This window comes from Globicephala melas, chromosome 15 (assembly GCF_963455315.2).
Source record: "Globicephala melas chromosome 15, mGloMel1.2, whole genome shotgun sequence".
NCBI lineage: Eukaryota > Metazoa > Chordata > Mammalia > Artiodactyla > Delphinidae > Globicephala > Globicephala melas.
Window position 1 is genome coordinate 62312732 of NC_083328.1, and position 16825 is coordinate 62329556.

General features: G+C 38.9%; 1 protein-coding gene across 4 annotated transcripts in view; it reads right to left on the reverse strand.

Annotated features, from left to right (window-relative positions):
* Positions 1-16825, reverse strand: part of PIGU (phosphatidylinositol glycan anchor biosynthesis class U) — a 125091-nt gene that overhangs the window by 52930 nt on the left and 55336 nt on the right. For all 4 annotated transcript variants that reach the window (XM_030830853.2, XM_060284725.1, XM_030830850.2 and 1 more), the window contains one exon: positions 14635-14732. In XM_030830853.2, coding sequence (XP_030686713.1) covers positions 14635-14732 — 98 coding nt within the window. The remainder of the gene's footprint in view (positions 1-14634; positions 14733-16825) is intronic.

Consider the following 16825-nt stretch of genomic DNA (forward strand, 5'->3'; position numbering starts at 1 on the left):
CACTCCCTAACACCATACACAAAAATAAACTCAAAATGGATTTGAGACCTAAATGTAAGACTGGACACTATAAAACTCTTAGAGGAAAACATAGGAAGAACACTCTTTGACACAAATCACAGCAAGATCTTTTTTGATCCACCTCCTAGAGTAATGGAAATAAAAACAAAAATAAACAAATGGGACCTAATGAAACTTGAAAGCTTCTGCAAAGCCAAGGAAACTACAAACAAGACAAAAAGGCAGCCCTCAGAATGGGAGAAAATATTTGCAAATGAAGCAACTAACAAAGGATTAATCTCCAAAATATATAAACAGCTCATGCAGCTCAATAACAAAAAAACAAACAACCCAATCCAAAAGTGGGCCGAAGACCTAAATAGACATTTCTCCAAAGAAGACATACAGATGGTCAAGAAGCACATAAAAAGCTGGCAACATCACTAATTATTAGAGAAATGCAAATCAAAACTACAATGAGGTATCACCTCACAACAGTTAAAATGGGCATCATCAGAAAATCTACAAACAACAAATGCTGGAGAGGGTGTGGAGAAAAGGGAACCCTCTTGCACTTGGTGGGAATGTAAATTGATACAGCCACTATGGAGAACGGTATGGTGGTTCCTTAAAAAACTAAAAGTAGAAGTATCATATGACCCAGCAATCCCACTACTGGCATGTATACCCAGAGAAAACCATAATTTAAAAAGACACATGCACCCCAATGTTCATTGCAGCACTATTTACCATAGCCAGGTCAGGGAAGCAACTTAAATGCCCATCGACAGACGAATGGATAAAGAAGATGTGGTACATATATACAATGGAATGTTACTCAGCCATAAAAAGGAATGAAATTGGGTCATTTGTAGAGACATGGATAGATCTAGAGACTGTCATACAGAGTGAAGTAAGTCAGAAAGAGAAAAACAAATATCGTATATTAATGCATATATGTGGAACCTAGAAAAATGGTACAGATGAACCAGTTTGCAGGGCAGAAATTGAGACACAGATGTAGAGAACAAATGTATGGACACCAAGGGGGGATAGCGCCAGGGGGGCTGGTGGTGGTGGTGTGATGAATTGGGAGATTGGGATTGACATATATACACTAATATGTATAAAATGGATAACTAATAAGAACCTGCTGTATAAAAAATAAATTAAATTTTAAAAAATAAATCAAAAAGAAAACAAAACATTGAGGCAAGACCGTCTACCAGCAAAAGATTATGATTCACTGAAGGCTCAGATGATGATGGTTAGCATTTTTAGCAATAAAGTATTTTTTAATTATGTACTTTTGGGGCTTCCCTGGTGGCGCAGTGGTTGGGAGTCCGCCTGCCAACGCGGGGGACACGGGTTCGTGGCCTGGTCCGGGAAGATCCCACATGCCGCGGAGCAACTAAGCCCGTGAGCCACAACTACTGAGCCTGCGCTCTACAGCCTGTGCGCTACAACTACTGAAGCCTGCATGGCTAGACCCCATGCTCTGCAACAAGAGAAGCCACCGCAATGAGAACCCCGCGCGCCGCAATGAAGAGTAGCTCCCACTCACCACAACTAGAGAAAGCCCGAGCACAGCCCAAAATAAATTAATTAATTAAAAAGAAAAAAGTATGCCAATGTCTTTAAAAACTGAGGCAAAATGGATAAAGTCTATGGAAAATATAAACAAATGGTTCACTTAAAACGCTGGTGTTATTAAAAAACAAAAGGTGGAGATAAAGGAGATGACAATGATCCTTGACTGGATCTTGAACCCCATCTCTTCCCCAAAATGCTATAAAAGTTATGTATAAATTGGGGAATTTGAATTTAGAGTGTATACATTAGATAATATTAATCTCTGAAAGCTAATCTTCTGAGGTGTGCTAATACTATTATGGTTATGTAGAAGAATGCTCTAGTTAAATGAATGCTCATGCTAAATGAAGGAAGCCAGTCATAAAAGACCGCATATTGTATGATACCATTCTTATGAAATGTCCGGGATAAGAAAATCTACAAACACAGAAAGCAGAAGAGTGGCTGCCTAGGGCTGGAGGAACTAACATAGTGCTGTAGATCAATTATACTTCAAAAACAAACAAATTCATAGAAAAAGAGATCAGATTTTTGGTTACCAGATGCAGGGGAATTGGATGAAGGTGGTCAAAAGGTACAAACTTCCAGTTATAAGATAAATGAGTACTAGGGAAGTAAAGTACAACATGATAAATATAATTAACACTGCTGGATGTTATATAAGAAAGTTGTTAGAGCAAATCCTAAGAGTTCTCATCACAAGGGAAAATATTTTCTTTTCTTTCTCTTTTATTTTCTATCTATATGAGATGATGATGTTTACTAAACTTATTGTGGTAATCGTTTCATGATGTATGTAGGTCAAATCATTGTACTGTATACCTTAAACATATGGTGCTATATATCAATTATATCTCAATAAACCTGGAAAGAAAAAAAAGATACAAACAGCCTTCATATGCACAAATAATAGACAATTATAGGACACGATGGCAGAGAAAACATCAAGGAAAATAAAACTTAGAATTAAATTTAACAGGAAATGTGTAAAACCTATTCAAGAAAAATTTCAAAACACTCCTGAAAGACACTAACACAGACTTGAACAAATGTACAGATATCCCCTGTTGTTGTTTAGGATGATTCAACATCATCAGTTCTCCCTAAATTAATTTATAAATTCAATACAACAATGCAATCCCAATAAAAATGCCAAGAAGCTGTTTTATGGAATTAAACAAGATGATATTAAAGTTTGCATGGAAAAACAAACATGCAAGAATAGCTAGGAAAACAGTGATAAGGAAAAATCATGAAGGGGAGACTAGCCCTATCACACATTAAAATATACTATGAAAGCTGTATAATTAAAATAGTACAATACTGGCACATAAATAGACAGACTAGTAGAATAAAATAGCCAGCATTAGACCAAAATACTTACAGAAACTTAGTATATGCCAAAGGTGGCATATCAGTGGGGTACAGATGGACTTTTTAATAAATGGTGTCAGGACAACTAGGTAACCATTTGAAAAAAGAAAAAAATTAGATTTATATCTCACACCATTCACAAGAATTAAACTCCAAATGAATTAAGGAGTTTAGTAAAAAATTAGTAATATTTTTTTAATGAAACCATGACGTACTAGGAAAAAACATGGTAAATTCATCTTTAACCTTGATGTAGGGAAAAGTTCAAAATCCAGAAGCAATAAAAATGAAACGTTTTACATATTAAAAATACCGTAAATAAAATGAGAATATGTGCCCACATATTTGCATGCACAAAAACATGTATGCAACTGTTCACAGCAGCATTATTCATAAATAGCAAAAAAGTAGAAACAATCCAAACACCTATCAACTGGTGAATGAATAAATAAAATATAGCATATTCATATAATGGAATATTATTTGGCAATATTATTTGGAATAAAGTACTAAAACATGCTACAACAGGGCTGAACCCTAAAAACATCATGCTAAATGAAGGAAGCCAGTCATAAAAGACCGCATATTGTATGATACCATTCTTATGAAATGTCCGGGATAAGAAAATCTACAAACACAGAAAGCAGAAGAGTGGCTGCCTGGGGCTGGAGGGGTGTGGGACACGGGGGCAAGACAAATTAGCATAATGGATGGGTATGGGGTTTCTTTTTGGGTGATAAAAATACGCTAGTTTTGATTGTGGTGATGGCTGCATAACTCTGTAAATAGAGTAAAAATCATTGAATTGTACATTTTAAATTGGTAAATAATATGGTATATAAATTGTATCTTGATTAAAAAATAAAAGCTGTTAAAAGAAGAACACTATAAAAAGGACAAATGAAAAACTGGAAGAAAATATCTGTAGACAAAGGGTTAATACTCCCCATATTCTTAAAAATTGAGGGAAATAAGACCTAACAAATCCAATAGAAAAATGAGGAGGGTGGGTAATGGACAATTCACAAATATGAAAAAATGTTCAAACTCACTCATATTTACAAAAATGCAAATTAAAAAAACGCTGAGATACCATTTCTCACCAGACTGGCCAAAAATTTTAAATGTGATAACACACTCGGTGAGGTTGTGGGGAAACAGGCACTCTCATATTTTATTGGTGGGAACAGAAAATGTGTACAATCCTTCTGGAGGGAAATTTGAAAAGACCCAACAAACTAAATATACACTTAACCTTTGGATCCAGTAATTCTAATACTTCTAGAAATCTGCCTTGAAGATATACCTCTAACAACACGAAAATACATATATACAAGGTGACTCATTGAAGCACTACTTATAATTGCAAAATACTGGAAACAATCTAAATTCTTATACATAGGAGAGAAGTTGAATAAACTATGGTATGTCCACAAAATGGAGTACTAAGCCACTTAAAAAAGAATGAGGAAGACCTCTATGTATCTATAAGTAGTGATTTCCAGAAAAGAATGTTAAGTGTAAAAAAGCAAAGCATAAAAGAGTACCTATAGTATGCTATTCTTCATATAAGAAAGAAGGAGATTGAAGAAAATATACATGTATTGCCTCATTTGTGCAAAAGAAATACAGGAAGGATAAATCAGAAACTAAACAGAACAGTTACTTGGGATGACAAAGAAAGAAGTAGAAAGAAAAGAACAAAATAGCAGGGATGAGGACAGAATACTTCATTTTCACCAATGAGTGCCTACTTCTAACATTCAACTAATCTCACCAATAAAAATCCAATCTGCTTCTGACATTAACTATGCTATAATTAGCAAAGGTGCAGCTCAAGCTATGCAGAGCAGAAGCACCTATGGCAACCACCTGTGGAGTGTGGCCTTTCTGATACGAAGCTGGATGAGCACCATGCAGCATGGATGCTTCATTAAAGTAACTCATTGCCCCTTGAGTTGAGGCTGAAACTAACTGGCCCGTGTATTATATCAGATGGTCTATGCAGAAGTATTTTAAGATAAATTATAGACATCATAACTCCATGGTAAAGACTTTAATGAGGGGACTTCCCTGGTGGTCCAGCAGTTAAGACTCCACGCTCCCAAAGCAGGTTTGATCCCTGCTCAGGGAACTAGATCCCACATGCCACAACTAAGATCCCGCACGCAGCAACTAAGATCCCGCATGCTGCAACTAAGACCTTGTGTAGCCAAATAAATAAATAAATATTAAAAAAAAAAACTTTAAGGAGAATGGGAAGTCAGTCAAAAGAATGGAGAAAACATTACTGTTAACAGATAATGAGGGGAATGGAACCGGATCAACCCTATGGCCGCTCTCTAAGCTTGCACATGTGTAGCTCTACTCTCTACTCTTTAAAACTGTGTTGTCCATATATTAGGTTAACCTTAAAAATGCATTCCAATATACATTAGGTGCAGATAAATACAGGTGGGTTTTTTTTTTTTTTTGCGGTACGCAGGCCTCTCACTGTTGTGGCCTCTCCCGTTGCGGAGCACAAGCTCCGGACGCGCAGGCTCAGCGGCCATGGCTCACGGGCCTAGCCGCTCCGCGGCATGTGGGATCCTCCCGTACCGGGGCACGAACCCGTGTCCCCCGCATCGGCAGGCGGACTCTCAACCACTGCGCCACCAGGGAAGCCCCGATAAATATGATTCCATTTATACGAGGTACCTAGAAGAGTCAAATTCATAGTGTCAGAAAATACATTGGTAGATGTCAGGGGGTGGGGTAGTGGGGAGGAGGAATGGGGAGTTAGTGTTAAATTGGGACAGAGTTTCAGTTTAGAAAGGTGAAAAATTCGGGAGATGGATGATGGTGAGAGTTGCACAACAATGTGAATGTACTTAGTGCCACTGAACTGTACAGTTAAATACGGTTAAAATAGTATGTCTTATGTGACTTTTACCACAATAAAAAAACATTTTAAAGTAAAATAAAATTAAAAACAACAACAACAAAAACTGTGCCGTCTAGAGACCTGTGCTCTAGAGACCGCGAGCCACAACTACTGAAGCCCGCATGAAGCGCACCCAGAGCCCGTGTTCCACAGCAAAGAGAAGCCACCACAACGAGAAGCCTGCACACTGCAACGAGAAGCCTGCACACCGCAACGAAGAGTAGCCCCCGCTCGCCGCAACTAGAGAAAGCCCGCACGCAGCAACGAAGCCCCAACGCAGCTAAACATAAATAAAAGAAATAAAAAAAAAATCTAAATTAATGGAAATTAATTAACATTAAAAATTCAGTTCCTCAGTCTCACTAGCACACTGCAAGTATTCAATCACCACATGAGGCTCATGGCTACCGTACTGACAATATACAGGTACAGAACATATCCATCATCACAAAAAGTTCTATTGACAATGCTGCTCTGAAAAAACAAAGTTTTAAGAAAATAGTACATTTCTGGGGATGGAAAATAATTCAACAAAGAGGAGGCATCCTTAGATACATTTAAAGAGGAAGACACAGCTTCTGAGTTCCCTTCTAGACTTCTACCTGCCTTTGATAATCTTGATCTTCTCTTCTTCCTCAAAAATACTGCTATCTAGTATAGAAGGGAGGGAGGGAGGGAGGGAGGGAGAAAACCATAGCCCAGGGGAGAAACAAACAAACAAAAAACCCCCAAAACCCTTGAAAGCAAAAAGTTTTTGTTTCCCCTTTCCTTCCTACTAAGGACATTTAAAAAGAAATAAGGTGGGAAGTGAGACATCCATAAAGAAATGAATCAGGTAGATTGTTCAAAGTGGTTCTTCTAGTAGATTCCTAAGCACATACCCAAGATATGAGAGGCTTTTCAAACTTCGCAGATCCCATTAGCAGCCTCCCAGGTTTGGTTTGCTGCCATGTTCTCAGTGCTTTATTGGACCTGAAGTGTTACTGTTGTTGTTTGAGTAGGAAATGATTCCCCACCGCCAGCAAATTTGTGATTATAAAATGTGTATTAAATTTTAGGTATAATTTTTAAGACCTGGTCTTGGAGTCAGGTTTGGCTTTGGGTAACAGAGCCCTGAAAATATAATGTAGTATATTTACTGAGCCTACTTATAAAAATTTGCCTCAATTAAAGATTAAGTAATCTTTTAGGACTACTCCTGTTACATAAAGTGAGGCACACCTGAAATTCTTTTATTTTATTTTATTTATTTATTATTTTTGGCTGCGTTGGGTCTTCGTTGCTGCATGCGGGCTTTCTCTAGTTGCAGTGAGCGGGGGCTATTCTTCATTGCAGCGCACAGGCTTCTATTTGCAGTGGCTTCTTGTTGCAGAGCACGGGCTCTAGGTGCGTGGGCTTCAGTAGTTGTAGCACACGGGCTTCAGTAGCTGTGGCTCATGGGCTCTAGAGTGCAGGCTCAGTAGTTGTGGTGCACGGGCTTAGCTGCTCCGCGGCATGTGGGATCTTCCCGGACCAGGGCTTGAACCCTTGTCCCCTGTATTGGCAGGCAGATCCTTAACCACTGCGCCACCAGGGAAGCCCCTGAAATTCTTAAGAGAAACTCAGGCAATCCTTTGATGGCTTGTTATTTACAAACCCTAGAGCCAAACTTAATCTAGAGGTCCACATTGCAAATTTCCCCGTGAACAGATTGAGCATTCATTTTACCTACCTGTTTTGCTCAATAGCAAATGTTGACTTAAAATGAAATGTAAGTAGAAGGGTAGGAAGAATGGTGCCTTAAACATTCAGATCAATTTTTTAAAACTTTTTACTGTAAAAATAAAATACATAAAACCACATAAAACATGTTAATCCCATACCCCTAATTTGTCCCTCCCCACTTCCCTCTTCCCTTTGGTAACCACAAGTTTGTTTTCTATATCTGGGAGCCTGTTTCTGTTTTGCATATACATTCATTTGTACCGTTTTTTAGATTCCACAGGAGTCTTTGATAGTTTCCTTGTTATCTGGTATCACAACGTTACAGGATCATCCTGTACATTTCCTGACCTAAAGATAGAATCAGCCATTTCTCTAAGAAACCCTAGTTTCTTTTAATGGGTAAAAATAGTAAGATTACAATCTGAGCTCCAAGGGTAATCACTGATACTGGGTTGGTCATTGTTTCTAGATCTTTTAGTGGATATAAACACAGACACAGTCACACACACACACACACACACACACACACACACACACACACTCTCTCTCTCTCTCTCTCTCTCTCTCTCTCTCTCTCTCTCAAATACCTAAAGGAGCCAGGCAGGTAACAAATGAGTGAAGTGTGATTGAGATGAAGCATAGGGATTGCAGTAAACTGAAGAGGTAAACTAAAGGAGACAGACCTTCCAATTTCTCAAAAGAAGCCAGAAATATAAATTTTTAACATGAATTTAAAAAATATTGACAACTAATAAACACTTAGGTTACATAAACACATCTGTGGGACAGATGTGGTCCACGGGCTATGTGCACACTCAACCTGAAAAATTAAACCAGTATGTAGTTGTATCCCAGAAGTCACATTGTTGTTAACACATAAAAATATTTAGAGAAGTAAGAAAATTCTCAGATTGCTTCAGAAAAAGGCAAACTATAATAAGGAAGAGGAGAAATGTATAATTATCTCCCTCCCCCACCAACTCTCTAAAGTTGAGAGAAGCATTTTCTAAATAGAAACAATTTTCTTTCTAGGACATGGTGCAAAAATGAAAAAGTCAGTTATCAGAAAAAACTCTCGAAGAGAGTTGAAATCTAACAAAAGTTTTTATATCTAAACTCTTAGAATATCAGAACGAGACCCAGGAGATATATTTTACATGATTAGGCATACTAGAGGCAATAAAACTGGTAAAAAGTTTATTGCAAATGCATGATCAACCCCTTACCCTCATTTTTACCTGTTCTAAAAAGAAAGGGGGACTTCCCTGGTGGTGCAGTGGTTAAGAATCCATCTTCCAATGCAGGGGACTCAGGTTCGATCCCTGGTGGGGCAACTTACCCCGTGTGCCACAACTAGAGAGTCCCCACGTCGCAACTACAGAGCCCACGTGCTCTGGAGCCCAAAAGCCACAACTAGAGAGAAGCCCGCGTGCTGCAACAAGAGCCTGTGCGCCACAACTGAGACCCGATGCAGCCAGAAATAAATAATAAAATAAATAAATAAAAAGAAAGGAAGGTAAGAGCATTGCCACCTCTGCTTTGGCCCCCTCCTGGAAGCAGAAGAGCTAACAAAACGTTGCTGGGGAAAGAAGGAGTAAGATGTGAAAATTCTAAATAAGGCCCCAAAGAAAGCCTGGGGAAGGGCCCAGTTGGCAAGAAAGACCTGGTTGGGTTTGGCTTCTTTAGTGCAAGCTAGTATCATGTGACCTGCTCCAAGCTCCAGAAATATAGAAATCACAGAATTAACTTTTTCAATTCAAAGACGAGAGGTCAGATTAGATTAAAGCAAAAACCATAAGAAGACTCACAAAGTTATTTCACCCAGGTTTCCGTTCTTTCAAAGAAAATAAGGACCTCAAGCCATCTAAGGAATCCCAAGCAAAAGGAAGGAGAGGACTAGAAACTTCCCTGACTGCATGAACCTCCCTCTGCCAGCTTCACAGTTTCAGCCTTGAGGTCCTGTGCACTTGGCGTATCCTTCACTGTAGCCTCTTGGTCCTGTGCACTTTAGGGCTATTGTATTCTGCATGCTATCAGATCATAACATTTTAAGCTTCTCTCTAATTTGGAAACTAGGCTGTAAGCCAAGGTCAGAGGAAGAGTAAAGTTGGGGGAAGGGACCAGATGGGCTCAAACTACCATTCTCAGAAGTGACTCACCAGGGAGCCAGATGCAGCATCCCGCCTTTCATCATGAAGCCTTTCTGTGTCTCATGTAGGGAAGAGAAAAACAGCTTTGCCTTTGGCATTGATCAGACGTTAGCTTGTCTACCACCTGCCTTTTGTACCCTCTAGAAATAGTACCAGCAGAATGGAGGCAGATTTGTAGCGTCAAAGGGGTAAGTACAAACTAATGTTTACAGTTCCTTTGACTCTAGAAAATGAATTATTTTCTCTTCCCCCTACCACCCCACGTATCTCCCCGCTGGTAACCATGTCCTTTCTATGAACATTTGAATACTAATAACCATAACTAATATCTACTGAATTTGTATCATACTGTTCTAAATACTTGACATGTATTAACCCTTTGCAGTAGCTACTACTGCATTATCTCCATTTTACAGATGAGGAAACTGAGGCACAGAGAAGTTAAGTAATCACTTCCCAAGGTCACAGAGCTAAGCAGAATCCAAGCCAAGACAGCTTCAGGGCCTGTATTCTAATGTCTCTCCTTTTCATTGTAAAATTTTCAAACACACAGAAAAGTTGAAAAAATAATACAATAATCAACCATATGTCTGTCATCTAGATGAAACCATAACACATTGCCATATATGAACTTTTCTGTGTGTATGAATTTTCTATACATCATGACACTTCTCCCCCAAAGACTTCTGCATACAGCTCCTAAAAATAAGGACATAGTCCTATCTACCATAATACTATTATCACATCCAAGAAGTTAACAATTTCCTATCATCATCTAATATCTAATCTATCTTCAAAATATTCTGAGTACCCGGGCTTCCCTGGTGGCGCAGTGGTTGGGAGTCCGCCTGCTGATGCGGGGGGCGCGGGTTCATGCCCCGGTCCGGGAGGATCCCACGTGCTGTGGAGTGGCTGGGCCCGTGGGCCGTGGCCGCTGAGCCTGCGTGTCCGGAGCCTGAGCTCCGCAGCGGGAGGGGCTGCGGCGGTGAGAGGCCCGCGTACCGCAAAAAAAAAAAAAAAAAAATTCTGAGTACCCCCGAACATCCTTTATAACTGTTTTTTCCAACCCAGAATCCAGTCAAGACTCACCCATTCCAGTCAGTTACTGTCTCTTTAATCTAGAACAGTCCCCTCACTTTTTCTTTTGTATGACATTGATTTTTTGAAGAGAAGCAGACCAGCTGTCTTATAGATTGTCCTATATTTTGGTTATTTATTTCCTAATAGTATCATTTAACTTGTTCTTCTGCTCTTGTACTTCCTAAAAAACCAGAAGTCAGATCTAAAGGCTTAATGAAGGTTAACATTCTGGGTAAAAATACTTTGGAGCTGATGTTGTGTACTTTGCACTGCAGCACATCATGAAGCATATCATGTCAGGCCGTTCCACCGTAAGTGATGCTGAGCTAGATTACCTGGTTACGGTGGTGACTACCAGAGCACTCCTTTGTAAAGATTTACTTTTCCCGTTGCTATTAGCAAATAATTTAGAGGTGGGAGGGGGGTACTATTTTGGCACCATGCAAATGCAAATATTCTGTTCTCCAAAAATCTTTCATCTAATGACTTTAGCGTCCAATGATGATCTTTGCTAGATTTAATAATTTCACTGATGATTTACTATTCTATCCTTCCTTCTACAGTTATAAGCTGGAAATTTTCTGTAAAGATCTTTCCTTCATTAGCTAGGGAAGAATTATAGCTCCTTTGAAAAAGAAAGGGTATGGGACTTCCCTGGTGGCTCAGTGGTTAAGACTCAGCGCTCCCAATGCAGGGGGCCCAGGTTCGATCCCTGGCCAGGGAACTAGATCCCACATGCATGCCATCACTAAGAGTTCGCATGCCACAACTAACGAGCCCGTGTGCCACAACTAAGGAGCCCGCCTGCAGCAACTAAGACCCGGCACAACCAAATAAATAAATAAAATTTTAAAAATAAATAAATAAAAAATAAAAAGAAAGGGTAACTGCTTAGTTCTTTCCATTTAAGTATTGATTTTCAGAGCAAGAAATTAATAAAAATAGCCATATCTAATGATGGCATATGCATTTTTTCTCTCCTTGCCCCTTTTCTGAGCATCACTATGGACACACAGACTCTTATTTACTCGGTGTTTTACAATTACTTGCAGTAATTATTCTTTTGATGCTCAGAATATACTAAATTTAGCCAGTAGAAGCCCCTTTGGGCTGGTTCCATTGTTCTTTTGATATAGTACCATTAGTCTTTAAGACTACTTTGCTTTCCATCTTAAGATGTCCCAGTCAAGCCTGTGCACTTATGTACATTACATAACCTTTCCTAGAGGGATGTATATGCCTACAGAGGGCTCGGAAAACTCTGAGAAAAATACAACAGCAAGAGCAGACGTATCACTTCCTTGTGGTTATCAAATCCAATTCAATTTGGGGAATGAAAGGATTTTTAAGACTATCAGGTCTAGCTACCCATGCTGATGCTCAGAGCTTTGCTACAACTCCCCAATATGTGGCAATTCGGTATGTGGCCTAAACACTCTGACCCACAGGGAACTCACCTCACTTGAGGCACCCTATGCTATCCCAGGGCCGCCTCATACTGGGCTCCTTATAGTTCCCACCCATTAGTTCTAGTTTCTCTCCTCGGAGCCTATGGGTCTCTGTGAGAAGCTCACACCTAAAGGTAATTTCCTCTTCTGTTCCCTCCCTCATATTTAAACAAGTGGGTTTATTTCCTGGATGTGACTGGATTGACTTTCCAAATACACTACCATGACTCACAAGGCCCTACTGCCTTTCAAGGCCACTTCATATACTTATATAAAAATATGTAAATATAGTATGGGCTGGGATTGAAATTTTTACATAAATGGGTCCTGAAGTTCATCTCACTCTTTCCAGTCTTGTTCACCACATATGTACGGCTGCCAGCAAAGCCAATTCTACTCCCTAGAATTCTGCATCTAGTCCCTCATCTCTCCATTTTCCCTGACACTGGTCTGGGCCCCCGACCAAGCCCTCTGACTTGATCTAGTACAGTGGCCTAACCTTTCCCAACCTCAGCTCCCCCTCACTACACTCCATGACAAAGGCTGCTGCCAGAGCAGTCTTCCTGCAGCACTCCCAGCTCCATAACCTTCAATTGCTTTTTATCTGCAGAGTCTACCATAGTGTCTAGCATACTGGACTTGGGATGCTCAGTACATATTGGTAGAGGGAGGGACTGAATAAAGTGACTGGTTGAGCTGCTTGATTTCATGACTCAGTTGTGCTGTCCATTGTTGTCAGGAGGAAATTTCCTTGAGTTTTAAACAAAAGCTATTTTACTTAAGGTAGTATTTGGCTTAACAAACAGTTTAAAATTTTTTGGTCAGTTCACGTGTATGAGTAAACATATTTTTATAGTATGTATTTAATAAATAGTTGCACAAAAATTTGGTTGCATGCATTCTTCTTGGTGCTCAGACTTTCTAAAGAATTAACTGTAAATATGAAGCCAGAAAGAAAATACCAACAGCATATTGTTATGTGGGAAAATGTTTGCATTCAACAAGAATCTAAAAAGAAAATCAAAGTAAAATAACTTCACAGTATGATGGTACATCTATTAAATTAGCGATCATAAATTGAATTTGAAAAGCCAATGCTGGCGACCTGGGAGGAAGTGGTTCACTTCACTTCAGACACTGATGGTGGGCGGCACTGCAAATTGGCTCCCGCTTTCTGGTGAACACTCTGGTCTTGCCTCATAAGAACTATAAAACTTCTCACACCTTTGGATCCAATGATTCAGCTGGAGGAACACACCTTAAGGAAATAACTTAAAAACAAATGTCTATACTATTTGTATTAGTGACAACTAGGGCACATCTCAAATTCCCCAAATAGGAGAAAGATCAAGCTAAACATGTATCATTGTGTACATCAACATCAACACAAAGATACATGAAGTCACTTAAGATGACAAGTACATGGTCTATTTCAATAAATGGAGGTATACACTCAGTTTCAGCAACAGTGTTTATAATTAAGAACAAGGGTTCTGAAAGCAGACATTTCTTGGTTTGAATCCTGGCATTGCCCTCCATACGCTTTCAAGAAATGTTTCTCTTCTAAGAATGGATTTGGACCATGCAGGACCTGCAAGCAGTTACTTGCTCTTGAGGAGATGTGTGTATTCTTATTTGAGTAGAAAAGACATTAAGGTTAGAGAGCAGGCTCTTGCGTCAGACTACCCAAGCTCACCTCTTGGCAGTCACTTGCTGGCTGTGTGACCTCAGGCAAGTGACTAAACCGCCCTACATTCCAGTTGCAATTCATGTGTCTAATATGGCTAATACTAGATTATTATATGGCTAATAATATGACCTACCCCATAAAGTTCTTCTGAGGTTGAAATGAGAAGATGCCTATAGAGTGTTCAGCATAGTGACTGACATGTAGTATGTTCTCAGTAAATGTCAGCAGTTTGTATTCTTCAATTAAACTACTGATCACCCACTATGGTCCAAACATTGCAAGAGGTGCACCCACTACATTTCATCCATGCAAGAACCTTACGAGGTGAGTGTGGTTACATAAAATAGTTAAATGGGCTCAGAGAAAGATCTGTGAACATTAGGTAAAAAAAGGAGAATGCAAGATGGTTGGTAGATCCCGATTACAAACATGAAAATGAAACGCACTGACACATTTGCAATGATATGTATAATTAGAACGTAATGATCATTAGGTCCACTTTGTTTAAAGTTAGTCAAGTTTCTTTGTGTTTTCAAGTAGAAGCAAGCAAATGTGAACTGGGGACCCAGTCCTGTTGCCTTTATTGTGCCTTGCCCTTCTCTCCCCTAAGCAGGGAACAGGCCACATATTAAATGTCACCTGAGTGTTGGCTTCTGACCAGCAAGTGCTTACCTGGAGGAGATAGAGGAGTCCTGGGACAAACAAGGTGAGTGGGTAAAGAGACTGGTATGTTGCTAAGGCAAGAAAGATAGCACTGAGGAAGGCACTACCTGTAAAAAGAAATAAATACATGGAATAATCCAGCCACATCAATTAGGATTAGATTCAGCAACTCCCCAAAACAAGAAACTTTCCATAACTGCTCAAATACCTCAGATACCTGTCAAGTATCTCCTGGTGCATAAGATGCTAATAGCAAACTCACAGGAGTGGAAGGATCTTGGCTTGATTTCTGATGAAAGGAAACCAAGGAAGTCAAAACCACTTACCTTTAGCAACCTGAGATACCACAGGTATATTTCTTGTAAAATTTTCAGATCCAGAAAGATTTTACAAAACTTCAGCCCGAAGAGGAATAAAGGAATCAAGTCTGTTAACATCCATGTCCTATTTAACTTACCAATTGATTAAGCCTACAATTATTGCTTATGTCATTCAGAGCTGTGAAACGTATGCTTTTGTTTGTTGCAACATCCCATCACTATTTTTATAACATCCCTTCCTTATGTACTCTCTTCAGGCCATATGTTTATTATTTTTTCAAATTAAAATATATTAATTTTAATTAATAATGTCCCTATTCCCTACATAAAATGGACCACTGTAGAATTATTAAACATGATGTTATAATTTTCAATGACAAGGAAAGATGTTTATCATAATCTATTAATTGAAGATCATAAAAGAGATACATACTATAACCCCTTTTTAAAAAAATGAATAAATACATTTTTAGAAAAACTAAAAGGTGGGAATTCCCTGGTGGTCCAGTGGTTAAGACTCTGCTCTTTCACTGCTGAGGGCCCAGGTTCGATCCCTGGTCGGCGAACTCAGATCCCACAGATTCATGGTGCAGCCAAAAAAAAACACCTAAACTAAAAGGCTAGGCCACAGATTTCAGTGTTTTTCTCTGGGTGGTTGGAATTATGGATGATTTTTCATTATTGTTTCTCTGTATTTGCTAAACTTCCTATAATAAACATGCTTTGTTTTTGTCATAAGAAAAAAACTGATATCTTGTCTCCCAAGGCAATAGAAATAAAAGCAAAAATAAACAAATGGGACCTAATCAAACTTAGAAGCTTTTGCACAGCAAAGGAAACCGTAAACAAAACAAAAAGACAACCCATGGACTGGGAGAAAATATTTGCAAACAATGTGACTGACAAGGGATTAATTTCCAAAATATATTGTACGAACAGCTCACACAACTCAATAACAAAAAAACAAACAACCCAATCAAAAAATGGGCAAAAGACCTAAACAGACATTTCTCCAAAGAAGACATACAGATGGCCAATAGGCACATGAAAAGATGCTCAACATTGCTAATTATTAGAGAAATGCAAATCAAAACTACAATAAGGTACCACCTCACACTGGTCAGAAGGGCCATCATTAAAGAGTCTACAAATAACAAATATTGGAGAGGGTGTGGAGAAAAGGGAAGCCTCTTACACTACTGGTGGGAATGTAAGTTGGTACAGCCACTAGAAAACCGTATGTAGGTTCCTTAAAAAACTAAAAAATAGAGTTGCTATATAATCCAGTAATCCCATTCTTGGGCATATATCTGGAGAAAAATGTAATTCAAAAAGATATATGCACCCCATGTTCATAGCAGCACTATTTACAATAGTGTTGCTATGTAATAGTGCTGCTATGTAATAGTGCCAAGACATGGAAACAACCTAAATGTCCACCAACAGATAAATGGATAAAGAAAATGTGGCATACATACACAATGGAATACTACTCAGCCATAAAAAAGAATGAAATAATGCCATTTGAAGCAACATGGATAGACTAAGAGATTATCATACTAAGTGAAGTGAGTCAGAAAGAGAAGGACAAATACCATATGATATCACTTATGTGTGGAATCTAAAATATGACACAACTCACAGACATAGAAAACAAACTTACGGTTACCAAAGGGGAAAGGGGGGTGGCAGAGGGATAAGTTAGGAGTTTGGGATTATCAGACACAAACTACTATACATAAAATGGATAAACAACAAGGTCCTACTGTATAGTACAGGGAACTATATTCAATATCATGTAGTAAACCATAATGGAAAAGAATATGAAAAAGGATATATACATATGTATAACTGAATCACTTTGCTCTACAGCAGAAACT